Raw genomic sequence first — 14,277 nt, 5'->3', positions numbered from 1 at the left:
TGCCCAGAGAGGACAGGCTCAATGACCACAACCTGGCCATAGAAACTGGACACAGACAGACCTGGCTGTCCAGAGAGGACAGGCTCAGTGACCACAGCCTGGACATAAAAACTGGACACAGACAGACCTGCCTGCCCAGAGAGAACAGCAGGAGGAGCAGAGATAGAGATGCACTTTCTGTTGTAGTGTGAGAAATACTCTGGGACTAAACAAACCTTACCTAAAATAATTGTAATCCCAGAATTCCCACTCCTGACTGAATCAGAACAGTCTCCAGTCCTACTGGGGGAGGAAACTCAATAGAGCTGCAGCCCAGGGTGTGATCTCCTGTCACTGCCTGAGGGACAGACAGTGTGACTGTCTTTCAGTAATAACAATAATAATAATGCATTGCGTGATCTCCTGTCGCAGGCGGAGGAAAAAAAAGAAAGTTCAAATAACAATGTCATCATTGTGATGTCTGTGTTTACCACCTGTTATCGCTTATGCTGTATACAGCATATGTAGTGATGAAGTCACCTAAGGTTGAGCCTGTAAATAGTTTCTGATTAAGATCAGAACTCTTTTTAGGTTACGTTTTGGGCTCTCTGTGAATGTTCTTGGAAAAACATTTGACACAGTTGTGTCAGATGGTTGTAAAGGATCTTTGCCTCTGTGCTTTCTCCTGTGTCAGGGGAATCAGTTACAGAGCCTGTCTTCACCTCCTGTGAACGAGCGGGCACTGAATTCTCTTGCCTGGTCTGTCAGAGGGCTGGGTGTGGCCATCAGCCACTGTTTGAATGGCAGCAATCCCTCCCTCATCACACCGTTGTCAGCACCAGGGAGAAGTCTTCCAAGTCTAGATTCGTGCCTTGTAGATGAACGCCGAATAAAGAACACAGCTGTCGCAGGCCAGATCCAGAAGAATTCCTTGGGATCACTTTACACACAAGTTTCACCCCTCATACTAATATTCTGAGTACCAAGAGAAACTTTAAAAAAAATTGATCAAATCCTTTTGAGTGACTGACTTTGTTGCTCAATCAAATCACCAGATCATTGATCATGTCCTGGGACCCCATTCCCTGAGGGCTGACAAGATAGCACGTGTCCTCCTGCTGCTTGTTCAACGACAGCTTTCTTGAAAGACGAGCAATGCAAAAGAACATCTTTCTGAGGTACAGCTTGTTCTGCTTCCTGTGGTAGCCAGACACAACTTACCCGTGAGCTTCAGAGAAGACTCTCTGTGGATCCACTCTCTTGATGAAACACGTTAGACACAATGATGATTTCACCTATACAGTGTCAGTTCAAAAATATATTGGTGCAACCGTACCCAGGCATTTCCTGGTAACAGTGATGCAGATGGTACCTTGTGATGCTCAATGTATTTGTGACTGAGCAGTTCCCATACCCATCAAATATCATTGAGCACCAGCCAGCACCTGCTTACAAGTGCTCTGGGCTTCAAATCGAAAAGTGTTGGGTTCAAAGCATTATTCTCCAATTTCTATTTTTTTTCCCCTAAAACGTACAGGCACTTCCCCACATCTGTAAAGGGTTACGTTCTGCGCAACGTTATGTACGCTGAAATGTCAACAAGTCAGAACACAATCTGACACAGTGCAGCCCAACAGAAGTGACCATATTAGTTTTAGCTAGAGGGCGTTTGGGCCTTGAGCCGGTACATCGATTCACATGTGGTGAACTAATGAGGTCATTGGTGAAGGGTGAGCGTCACATAGGCGTCATTTAGCCTTTGTTTGGTATAGAAAAGGATTCATCATGATGGTGGGAGTAGGACTGCTCGAGAAGGTTTCCAGTATTGTTCAATTGGGCTTAGGTAAAGTTTCCTTCCATTTTCTAATCTGCTTTATCCAATTCAGGGTTGTGGCAAAGCTGGAGCCTATCCTAGCAAGCAAGAGGCACAAGCCAGGATAGACCGTGGACAGGACATCAGTCCAACCCAGGGCAGTGGCATGGTGGCACAGTGGTTAACTTTGTCACCTCACAGCACTGGAGTCCTGGGTTCAATTCCTGGGGTGCCATCTGTGCAGTTTGCATGCTCTCCCCATGCTCGCATGACTCTCCTCCCACAGTCCAAGGACGTGCTGGTAGGTCCATTGGATTCTGGTAAAACCGGCCCTAGTATGCATGTGTGTGTGTGTCCTGTCCAGTTGTATCCTGTCTGGCGCCAATTGCTTATCTCCTGCTCCACCACAACCCTGCATTATATAAAATGGTTAGAAAATGAGTTTTCTGGGACGTGAGGGATTTAACTGGGACTCTTAATGAAAATGGCAGGCTCTAGGCCTTTATTTTAATTACACCAGAAATATATCCAATGAGTTAGAAAACCATATACATTATGTTTACCAGTACATTATGGAACATATAAAAATAATTAATACCAAGGAACTACAAAAACAATGTTACAATTGTAAATCTATCGAGAAAATATTGTTAACTGCAAAAAATAATAGACATTGCATATTTACATACATTTTAGACAGTTTACATTTTATTTATTATCTTTTCAGCCTCCACACCCTCCAGGATAAAACGTTTATCTGGTCCAGTTCAACATGATAGCCAGAACTGCATTTGAAATCGTCATGGGGAAGGATGTCAGTTGGAGATATAATGGCACAGGACCCTGTTTCTAGTATAGCACTACATATAACTGAAATGTTCTTCTCTTCTAACCAAACTCAAGTCTGGACAAAATCTAAACCTCCAATTTCCTCTACACAATCCTGTGCTTGGTGACATGTTTGCAGAGAGCTGAACCAAAAAACAGAAATGAGAGAAGTCTGCAAGTTCTGGGTGTGCAAACCAAGACCAGAATGTGGGTCAGAGGTCAGACCAACATGCTTGTGGTGCAGCGATGTTTTCAGAAGGGGCGGTGTACTTCACATTGTTGTTTTGGTCTGGCTCAGGGACACCCCACAATCCCGCAATCCTTTCGTATCCTATCCGTGTCGGCAAGTGTCATCTGTTGCTGGCTTCAGGAGACACACTTAGAAGTCTCTCTGGAGATCTGGAAATAAAAAAACAGGGATTAAATCCCAGCTAGCATGAAGGATCCGGATGAGTTTGGCTTACTTGCTTCTTCACATCCATTTTCTAACCGTCCCGTCCAAAACGGAGGCGTGGTGGGAGCCGAAGCCTATCCCAGCAAGCAACAGCACAAGGCGGGGTACACCCAGTCCATCGCAGGGTGGACGCGGACTAAAACACACACTCACGCCAGGGCCAATTTTCCCAGAAGATCATTAACCTACAAGCATGTCTTTAAACCGTGGGAGGAAACCAGAGCACCTGGAGGAAACCCATGTGAACAAGGGGAGAACATGCAAACGGTGAGGCAGCAATGCTGACTTCCTTACTTCCTCCCTCTGGGAGCAAATCTAAAGACTGACATCTAATTGACATCTAATAACACCCCACACTTAGAACTGACAAGGCACACCTGGTCAGACAGAGACGCACAAGATGGGAGAACAAGTCTAGTCGGAATTCTGCTTCCGGTCTTTCCCGGAAACCTTACCGCTCTTCTTCAGCAGCTCCCCTCTCCGAGCGCGCTCCATCTTCTCCACAAACTGCTCGAACACTCGCACGTACTTGGCCAGGCTCGTCTTTTTGTAGTCTGTGCCGATGAAGACACTGCAGTTTAACACTGAGGCATTTCAAAAATCTCACTAAGAGCTCAGTTTCTTACACCCTGGTACAACGCTGCTCCGGGGCGAAGAGCTGAGAAAGGATTTGGTGCACAGGACGGTGGCTCGAACCCGCTCACCTCGCACTCTTCTCTTCTCTGTTGGCGCACTCTCATTCTCTTTGTCCTTCGCCTCTTCCTCCTCTTCCTCTCCAGCACGAGGCCGGTCCAGCTCCTGGCAGATCAGGCTGTGCAAAAGAGCCCAAGGGTGACTATGGCAGCGAGCACACAGCCACAAATGAGAGGAGCCACTCGTCCCACCCAGCTCGTTTGGTCAATAGTAGCTAAGCGATCTGAGGATCTTAATCTCTTCTTGATAGAAGCCAGGGTATCGGCTTCAACAGCACGGCAGGGCAGCCTGTTCCACACTCCCAGCACCCTTTGTGTAAAGACATGCCACTGCAGTTTGGACTTGTGTCCTCTTGTGATCCAGTTATTATTTAAGAAACCTGCTGGGCTGACTTTGTGAAGGCCTTCCTGAATATTTTCTATAACATAGAAAAAATGTGCTCAATACCTGAAATGAAGCCTCACTAGTGTATTACACAACTTTAACATCCATCAATTTCCTAACCACTTGGGTCACGAGGGAGCTGGAGCCTATCCCAGCAAGCAATGGGTTCAAAGAGAGGTCCACCCTGGACAGGACACCAGTCCATGACAGAGCACACAGATACAGACACACACACACTCACACCAGGGCCAGTTTTCCCAGAAGCCAATTGGCCTACTAGCATCTCTTTGCACTGTGAGAGGAAACTATAGCAACTAGAAGAAACCCAAACAAATACAGGAAGAACACACAAACTCCAGGCAGACAGCATCCCAGGTCTGCAATCGAACCCAGGGCCCCAGCACTGCTAACTGCTACTGCACCACAACTTTAATATCTTTATTTAAACGCTTTTGATTTTCTTTCCGAGAAAAGATACCGGAACATGTGAGCGATGTGTCAACGCAAAACCCCTCGAGTGGCCAGTGAGCAGAAACCACGCTGCATCCCGGTATCACAGAGTAACACAGCCCGGGTCGGAACCAGCGACACCCGGACCACTCGGGGCTCGTCCCACACCCCCCTGGTCAAGAGACGCTCACCTTATCGTGGGGACGGCAAAGGGATCAAACTGGTCCACCTCTCGAGGGTCAATGGGCACCGATATGCGGCCTGTTTGAAAAAGAGAAATAAGCGGTCAGACACCTGCGCGATTCACTAGACGTTCATTCATCGATAGACTTTCAGCCGTCCCTCAATCGTTATACAGTGGGCCGGAATTTGCACACTTCTTGCTATATGTTAATGTTATCCTGTGAAAGACTGCAGGTATTATAATGTACAATCTGGCCAAATGATTAGGAACTCCCCAGTCAAATGAAGAGGCAATCTGTGGGTAGGACTGAGGAGATGACAGTTTTCCTCCACGTTTTCTGGCCAGAACAATCCTCAGACCTCACTCCTGTTAAAAACTGGTGAAACCAGTCACACTCCTGTCCTACGGATCCCGAAGGACGTTAACTCCAGCACCAGGGGAGATGAGCACCGTTTTCACATTTGCACCGGCCAAAATATGAGGACCCCAAGACTATGACAAAAACACCCTCCCAGTAGGGGGCGGTGTGTGGGGTTGGGCTAGAGGAGCAGTCTCCTATCACCCTTCCTGGCCAGAACAATCTCCAGACCTCACTCCTGCTGGAAACCAGTAGAAATGTCCAGTTCAGTCGCACAGAGACTCGGAGGGGTTCTTATATTTTGAGGAAATATTTTTTGTTTTTTTATCAACATTGATTTTACAAAGTGCTTGTACACGCGAGTGCCCTGCAGTGGAGAGGTATTCCCACCAGGGTGTAGACCCACTTTGCCCCGTGTGCTCCGGGAATTCGGGAACCAGTTCACGGAATAAGCAGCTTTCCGAAGACGCATGTATAAACTGTTGCATAAAAAAAAAACAGAAAAAGGAGATCACAGCAGGGCTCTGCTTGGCCGTCCTCACCTGTTTTGGGGTGGACGCTGAAGGGGCTCTTCAGCAGGTGGTTAACCCCCTTGCTGACGTTGACGTCGAGCCGCGGGTAGCAGTACTGCAGCATGATCTCCCTGGCCGCCTGCTGTCCCTTCTTCCCCTGCGGCTGCTCGGGAGGAGTCGAGAAATCACAAAAACCGCAACAGCTAACTGGTAACCGGACCTAATTACACACAGTCTCCGTCGCAGAGGACCGGACTGAAACATGCTAGGCTGTGGACCTGCAGCCCTGGGAGAGAAGAACGCTGCTTTCCGGGTTCCAGGTTCTTTCAGAGCCTGAACCACATGTTAAGTCAAAAACAGGCGATATGGCTCCTCATCCAATGAAGGAGCCTGATTATATTCAATAGAGAGGACAGGCAACCGGAACACGAGAGCTGTCCCTCAGCCATCGAGTTGCTCATCCCTTAAGGATGTCACAGCAGCTCGACTCTGCGGACAAGGAGGTCGAGCCACGGCGCCGGAGACGCACAGAGAGAGACGGACAGACGCGCTGGGAGAGGGACGGAGAGGTCGTGGCTTTGCCATCTCCTCACTCACCCGCTCCACGTGAGACACCAGGCGATCCCAGCGCTTGACGGGATTCTTTTCATTGTGAAAGTCAGTCTTCAGCTCCTTTTTCACATGTGGGTAGGAAGTCAAGGACCTACCCTGAAGCTCTGGGAACTAAGCGATACACGCTCACTCAACAAGAACTCAAGAACGGTCACAGGCGAGGAGATTAACAGCAGGCCACTAATCCCATCAAGCTTGTTTGGTAGCCAAGGCATCATCATCAATAGCATAGCTGGGTGGCTTGTTCCACTCTCCCACCACCCTTTGTGAAAAGATGTGCCTCCTTTTCTCAGTTTTAAATGGACTTCCCCCTTGGTGTCCACTTGTGATCTCTACTCAGTGTTTCACCTTCTGTTCAAGTCTAAAGACATTAATTCAGAATATTAGTGTAGGACACTCCCTTCAGACTAAAGAGACTCAGTTCCTCCTGCCTGTTAGTGCAGGACACCCTCTTCAGACTGATACATTTGTATCAGTGCAGAATGTATTCGGTTGTTCTTTAATGGACTGATTCTAGTGCAGCAACATCTCTGATCTATGAAGAGGGGGAGTAGACAGACAGCTGTTTTTGGAAAGGATATCTTCTGGCACAAGGGCCAGCACTTTGTCGACAGACTCTTTGCTGCCCAGGATGTCTTGTTTGACCACAGCATAGTCCACAAAGTAGCGCGAGATCACATTCAGCGATTCCCTGCAGAAAAGAGAGTCAGACACTCTCATTCTTTTTTAAAGCCAAGCGATTAACACAAGCAAGTTAACATTGTAACCCTCATGATCAGATGACTCTTGTTACACTTGTCTGCTGAGGGTGTCAACTGCTAATTGAATAAGTACTTTTTGAAGATGCAATGATCAAAACTCAGGAATTATTCAATGAAGAACCTGCCCTACCACACAAACAGGATGATGGAAAAAGCATAAGTCCAAGATTCACACATCAAAATGGCTCAGTCTTAAGAAAAGGGAGTTTTTCTTACATGACAAAGGGATGAATGAGATCAGGCAGTTGCACTTTTTTGATTGTGTCCTCACCACCCTGTCAGAAAGCAGAGAGAAGCACACCTTTACTCACAACAGAATATTGAAGGGAATACAGTTCATATATTGATAGAATTAACAAATTCAGCCTAAATATGTATATTCTTCCTGTATTTGCATGAGTTGTCTTCAAGGAAGACTAGGTTGTTGCTATAAGTGACGTTGGTGCACCAGTAGGGGGCGCACTTCCACACTGGCCCAGAAACTCCAAACCAAACACCCAGTAGAGAGACTAGGGACAGAGCTGAAGGAATTGTCCTTCAGGTGACATGTTAAACTGAGATCCTGGGTACTTGGTTACTAAAGACCCTAGTACAGTGTTTACAAGAGTAGGGGTGTCAACCCCAGTATCCTGGCTCAATTCCAGTCTGAGCTGTACAGTCTGGTCTCCCCAACCCCCCCGCCAAGTCCACCTGAAGCAGCAGGCGCCCTTCAGTGCTGGATAAAGAGCCTCCTGCGATACGAAAAGTACTCTGAGATACTTTTCCATGAGAAGCTCCACATGAATGGAAGGAACTAGAATTATTTTAACTCCTCTAGTCAATGTAAGGAGTTTCTTATCCGCCATTTCTTCCGATTGACCTCTCGGTGTTTATCCTGAAGTGCGCTGAGGGTGGAAGTCCACTCCCCGGAAGATCTTGACGACTGAAGTCAAGGTCATCCTCCTGGTTCACCCCCCTCCGACCCCCGACCCCCGACCCCCGACCCCCCCGCCTTCTGCCCCGCCCACCTCACCTTCACAAGACTGAGGTACTCAGCCACTGCTGAGCGGGCCGTCGCCGAGAGCTTCCTGGCTGCCTCGTCGCACACCCAGCAGTGCACCCCTCGCCTGCCCGAGTACACCCACAAACAGTGCTTGAACCCAAAGTCCTCTGGGGAGAGAAACCAGGGCCCGTCTGGTTACACTTCGGAAGAGTGAAAGGCAGACTCCTACAGTGGTGCTCAAGGGGTGGGATTTCTGTCCTTCTTACCTCCACAACAAAGACTACAGCAGTAGCCAAGGCAATGTGCCAATATATTGATAAACTACATCTTTCAATCAAAATCCACGCTCAGAACATTTTGCAGATTTTGGGGGTCTATTTTTACAATGTCCCCACCCTGACCCATCCTTACTCTTAATTTGCTGGATTTAAATAACTAATTATTTCAATACCCCCGCCCCCCCCACCAACCAACCATTAACCTCTTCTCCAGCTCTTCAGCAGGTTGAGAACTATACAGGCCTATAAAACCCGGACCACCTGTCTTCTTCCGCCCTACCTCTCAGAGCTCTGTCCAGGATCTGAATCGCGATGGTCATCAGGGTCCAGCACTTGGAGCAGATGTCGGCAGCACTGCGGGAGAACAGGGAGAGGAAGCCTTTACTCTCGTTCAGGTGTGGAATTTATCAAAAGGCCCGCTCTCTGACCCCGGGGGGAGCAGACACGGACGCCAACGTCCGGTGGAAAGCGGATACCTGGCGCCTGTCCCAAGCCAGCATGGGGTTTCGGGACAAAGGGATCAGGGATTTCCTGTCCCATCTGTCCTGAACTCAAGGAGGATTCAGAAACTGCCCAGTCTTTTTGTGTAACCTTTCTCTGGTTTTCTCAGTCCTGCTGACATTAGCGGAAGAGAGTCTCTCTGGTAGGTGTGCAGGTGTAACGGTGCTGACTGAGTTACAGAAATGACCCTCCGAAGTCCAGACAGTGTACAGCTCTGCTGCATCAGAGGACTGGTCTTGTTGTGCAGCAGAGTTAGGGACTGGAGCTGAGCTCTGAGCCCCCAAGAGACTGGGAATAAATCCCAGCAGAGCCAGAGGACTGGTCTTGTTGTGTGGTAGAGTTAGGGACTGAAGCTGAGCTCTGAGCCCTGAGAGACTGGGAATAAATCCCAGCAGAGCCAGAGGACTGGTCCTGATTTGCAGCAGAGTTAGGGACCGGAGTGCTGAGTGATTCAAAAACTGCCCAGCTGACTGGGCAGAGTGACCTGGAAGCCAGTAGGGTTCGTCCCTCTCTCGCATCTGCACTGGAAATCGACAATTCCTACAACACGTCACACACCTCAGCCTGGAAGAGCTGACCGTTTGGGAGGGTTTATGGAGGTGTATATGCCCTGGGGAACAGAGACAGTGGAAGACTGCAGCTCCAACATGTCAGCAGGCCCCTACACCTAACCGCCCCCCACCAGCTCCGCAGGGCTTCCCTCTCCAGGATACCTGCAGCACCTCCGGACATCGTCATAGTCCGTCATGTCAATGTCGAACACCAGCTCCTTCTCCAGCGCCTGGAAGGTCCCAGACTTCACCGTGTTGTGCTGGTTCGGCTGCAGAGAGAAAGTGGGACAAGAGCAAACTCACTGACAAGACTGACTCAAACGTACCGACTGCCCCCTCAGGCGGCTGGTCCGCAGGGCTACTGGAAATCTGGGCAACATCACCAGCTAAGACCTGGGCTGGAAGACTGATGATCTTGCTGAAAATGAGGTTGCTGTTAGTCTACCAGCCACAGGGAGCCGGGTGAGGCAGTCAGAACCCCAGGATCCCATGAAACAGACAGACCAACCCTGTGGCTGAAGACGGCGCCGATGTCGATCTTGTAGGGGTTGATCTTCTGAATCTCCTTCTCCAGCTCGCCCTGGCTGCTGAAGGACTGGTAGCGCACGTAGATGTCATCCTTCAGGGTGAAGGAGAACTCCCGGTTCTGGAAGCAGCTCTTCACCACTGACGGAAGAAAGAGAGAGAGAGAGGCAGGAATTTTATCTATTTGCTTTTGCAAACTTTGCCTTAATATTCAAAACTTCGGCCACACGTTTCATGCAAACCTTGCCCAGATAAAGCATGTGTCGAACTTGATCGCTCCATTGCCCTCACATGTGCAACGTGCTAGACATACTCCAGTGCACGTCTCACACATTTCCTCCTAAATCCATGAGCTAGTGAGCACACAGGTGTAATAAATGACATAGTTCAAGTAGGGAGCTGCCTCAGCATGCGTAGGCTGCCAAGGAACAAGTAAAGGTTTATTCTATGGTAAAAAGAGAAGAAAAAAACACAATAAATGACATTCCATTATGTATATCGATTTTCGACTATGTGAGGCTTAAGTACTCAGAAAAAAAAAAGATTTAATGCGCTCTACTGCCTCCTGAACAGCATGCACTTCACCGAGACGGGGCAAATGGAAAACTGCGCATCATTTGCTGGCGTCAGTACCGACGTCTAAAAACTCAAAAGTTTAGTTATAGTTAAAACAACGCAGACAGACTTCGCACATTTCCTCCGAGGCTTTGAAACTCACCGCCTCCGTAGCTAAGCCAGCGGTAGTACTGCGAGAACGGGAACAGACGCCTGTAGTACAGCGGTAACAAATCCGGGAGAGAGGCAGGGTCATATTCACTGGCCGAAGCTAATTTGAGCATTTCAGAAAAAAACCACAGGCGCGGGTTTGTGGCAAGGGGCTTTTAGACAGCAAAACTGAATCGCTCTCTCGTTAAAAATATTACAACCCCACAACGCGCTTCTCTGCTTTCGGTGACAGCTGCACACTTACAAAACAGCGCGGGAAAGAATCGAGGAGGACGTCCCAACAACACAACCAATCTCCGTGGGTTGGTGGGATATGTAGTTTTTTAAGCAAGTGTCTCACATATTCATTGCTACGAGTAGATCATTTCTAAACTACAATTCCCACAATCCACAAGCGGCGCACGGTACCAATACGTCTTCCTGCCAGGACGCTGATATTTGATTGGCTACCACATTACAAATAACTGAATACGTCAGAAGGCACTGCCTAGAACAGATCAAACACCTGACATTAAGACTGGGGGGATCTATACTGATGGAAAAAATAAACGCAGCATTTTCTGGAATGAGTATACTATAGTTATATCTTAGGTACTTTCACAAAACGTGGTAAATTTATTTTAAGCCCTCTGACCAGCAATACCAGCAGCCATATCACCCTGAAACTCACAACTGGCAACCCACTGAAGCTCAGCAGGTGTGAGCCTGGTCAGTACCAGGATGGGAGACCTCCTGGGAAAAACCAGGGGGCGCTCACCCTGCGGTCTGTGTGGGTCCTAATGCCCCAGTATAGTGACGGGGACACTATACTGTAAACAGGCGCCGTCCTTCGGATGAGACGTAAAACTGAGGTCCTGACTCTCTGTGGTCATTAAAAATCCCAGGGCGTTTCTCGAAAAGAGTAGGGGTGTAACCCCGGTGTCCTGGCCAAATCTCCCATTGGCCCTTACCAATCATGGCCTCCTAATAATCCCCATCTATGAATTGGTTTCATTACTCTGCTCTCATCCCCACTGATAGCTGATGTGTGGTGAGCGTTCTGGCGAACTATGGCTGCCGTCGCATCTTCCAGGTGGATGCTGCACATTGGTGGTGGTGGAGGGGAGTCCCCATTACCTGTAAAGTGCTTTGAGTGGAGTGTCCAGAAAAGCGCTATACAGTGCCTTGCGAAAGTATTCGGCCCCCTTGAACTTTTCAACCTTTTGCCACATTTCAGGCTTCAAACATAAAGATATAAATTTTTTATTTTATGTGAAGGATCACCAACAAGTGGGACACAATTGTGAAGTGGAACGAAATCTATTGGATTTTTGAAACTTTTTTAACTAATAAAAAAAATGAAAAGTGGGGCGTGCAAAATTATTCGGCCCCCTTGCGTTAATACTTTGTAGAGCCACCTTTTGCTGCGATTACAGCTGCAAGTCGCTTGGGGTATGTCTCTATCAGTTTTGCACATCGAGAGACTGAAATTCTTGCCCATTCTTCCTTGCAAAACAGCTCGAGCTCAGTGAGGTTGGATGGAGAGCGTTTGTGAACGGCAGTTTTCAGCTCTTTCCACAGATTCTCGATTGGATTCAGGTCTGGACTTTGACTTGGCCATTCAAACACCTGGATACGTTTATTTGTGAACCATTCCTTTGTAGATTTTGCTGTATGTTTGGGATCATTGTCTTGTTGGAAGATAAATCTCCGTCCCAGTTTCAGGTCTTTTGCAGACTCCAACAGGTTTTCATCCAGAATGGTCCTGTATTTGGCTGCATCCATCTTCCCCTCAATTTTAACCATCTTCCCTGTCCCTGCTGAAGAAAAGCAGGCCCAAACCATGATGCTGCCACCACCATGTTTGACAGTGGGGATGGTGTGTTGAGGGTGATGAGCTGTGTTGCTTTTACGCCAAACATATCATTTTGCATTGTGGCCAAAAAGTTCGATTTTGGTTTCATCTGACCAGAGCACCTTCTTCCACATGTTTGGGGTGTCTCCCAGGTGGCTTGTGGCAAACTTTAGACGAGACTTTTTATGGATATCTTTGAGAAATGGCTTTCTTCTTGCCACTCTTCCATAAAGGCCAGATTTGTGCAGTGTAAGACTGATTGTTGTCCTATGGACAGACTCTCCCACCTCAGCTGTAGTTCTCTGCAGTTCATCCAGAGTGATCATGGGCCTCTTGGCTGCATCTCTGATCAGTCTTCTCCTTGTCTGAGCTGAAAGTTTAGAGGGACGGCCAGGTCTTGGTAGATTTGCAGTGGTCTGATACTCCTTCCATTTCAAGATGATCGCTTGCACAGTGCTCCTTGGGATGTTTGAAGCTTGGGAAATCTTTTTGTATCCAAATCCGGCTTTAAACTTCTCCACAACAGTATTACGGACCTGCCTGGTGTGTTCCTTGGTCTTCATGATGCTCTCTGCGCTTTCAACAGAACCTTGAGACTATCACAGAGCAGGTGCATTTATACAGAGACTTGATTACACACAGGTGGATTCTATTTATCACCATCAGTCATTTAGGACAACATTGGATCATTCAGAGATCCTCGCTGAACTTCTGGAGTGAGTTTGCTGCACTGAAAGTAAAGGGGCCGAATAATTTTGCACGCCCCACTTTTCATTTTTTTATTAGTTAAAAAAGTTTCAAAAATCCAATAGATTTCGTTCCACTTCACAATTGTGTCCCACTTGTTGGTGATTCTTCACATAAAATAAAAAATTTATATCTTTATGTTTGAAGCCTGAAATGTGGCAAAAGGTTGAAAAGTTCAAGGGGGCCGAATACTTTCGCAAGGCACTGTATAAGTGTAAGCAATTATTATTATTATTATTATTATTATTATTATTATTATTATTATTATTAATACAGTTTGAACAGTGAGACCTTGCAACTTGCCAGTCGCACAAAAGCTCGTTAGGTGCACTTTTACCCACGAAGTCCAGGTGGAACAATGCCTGATCAGGTCACCTTTAAAAAGGCCTTAATTCAAAGGTTAGGTCACTACAAGAAAAAACCCACAGAGTCAGTCAGTTTTCTGGGCAATCCATATTGCCTCGATTGTCACCAGAAGCAAGGGAGAGGGCCATTGGCATGCTGCAGGCAGGCATGTCATGTGCCAGCATTGCCAGACACTATGGAGTAAACCGCTCCACTGTGTCCCAACTGCAGAGGAGGTTTCAGCAGACCGACAGGACAGATGACCGTCCAAGATCCAGCTGCCCTTGAGTGACCACACCAGAGCAGGACCGACACATCAGACCAGTTCATCTGAGAGGTCGGTTCAGATCTGCCACCCGTACTGCTGCTGAAACTGCTGGCAGACACAATGCCCACATCAGTGACAGGACAGTGAGGCTCCGCACTGCTGGCCTTAGAGCAGGGCGACCTGTCACCTCACACCTCCTAGACATCACCCCCGACTGGCTTGGGCCAGACAGAGGCTGCGATGGACTCGTCAGCAGTGGCATCAGGTCCTCTTCACAGATGAGTCACTCTTCGGCCTGTTCCACGCAGACGGGAGGGCCAGAGTGTGGAGGTGGAGCTGTTGCATTTCTTTTTTCCATCAGTATACTTCATGCGTATCTGGTTTATAAGGTTGACAGACCTTACTCTTACGAACAGCTCCCGAGAATCTGTAATGACTAACTAGTCAGGATCTCAAATTAATGTCTCATCCAAAGGGCAGCGTTTATTGCAG

At 47.9% G+C, this 14,277-nt stretch overlaps 1 protein-coding gene across 1 annotated transcript; it reads right to left on the bottom strand.

Annotated features, from left to right (window-relative positions):
* Positions 1–2,271: 2,271 nt before the first annotated feature.
* prim1 (DNA primase subunit 1) lies at positions 2,272–10,876 on the bottom strand. The gene is made up of 13 exons (XM_088633443.1): positions 10,584–10,876; positions 9,849–10,006; positions 9,503–9,609; positions 8,569–8,642; positions 8,041–8,177; positions 7,245–7,303; positions 6,849–6,958; positions 6,253–6,338; positions 5,686–5,818; positions 4,793–4,862; positions 3,779–3,885; positions 3,530–3,628; positions 2,272–3,019 (listed from the first exon to the last, which is right to left on the bottom strand). Exons 1-13 carry the CDS (start codon positions 10,702–10,704, stop codon positions 3,000–3,002), a joined length of 1,281 nt encoding a protein of 426 aa, XP_088489569.1. The 5' UTR covers positions 10,705–10,876; the 3' UTR covers positions 2,272–2,999.
* Between the last annotated feature and the right edge of the window lie 3,401 nt (positions 10,877–14,277).

The sequence above is a fragment of the Lepisosteus platostomus genome, chromosome 1, assembly GCF_059453375.1.
Source record: "Lepisosteus platostomus isolate fLepPlt1 chromosome 1, fLepPlt1.hap1, whole genome shotgun sequence".
Taxonomy (NCBI): Eukaryota; Metazoa; Chordata; class Actinopteri; order Semionotiformes; family Lepisosteidae; genus Lepisosteus; species Lepisosteus platostomus.
Note: the sequence above shows the minus strand (reverse complement) of the source record. Positions and strands in the feature narration are given on the sequence as shown.

What these genes read in the sequence shown, in the direction of transcription:
- prim1 (XM_088633443.1), bottom strand. Translation starts at nt 10,704, where the DNA reads ATGCTCAAATTAGCTTCGGCCAGTGAATATGACCCTGCCTCTCTCCCG. An exon ending in GATGTCCGGAGGTGCTGCAG is followed by an intron (nt 8,643 to 9,502) that starts GTATCCTGGAGA and finishes GTTCTCCCGCAG; the next exon opens with TGCTGCCGACATCTGCTCCA. An exon ending in CAGCGTCCACCCCAAAACAG is followed by an intron (nt 4,863 to 5,685) that starts GTGAGGACGGCC and finishes TTTTTCAAACAG; the next exon opens with GCCGCATATCGGTGCCCATT.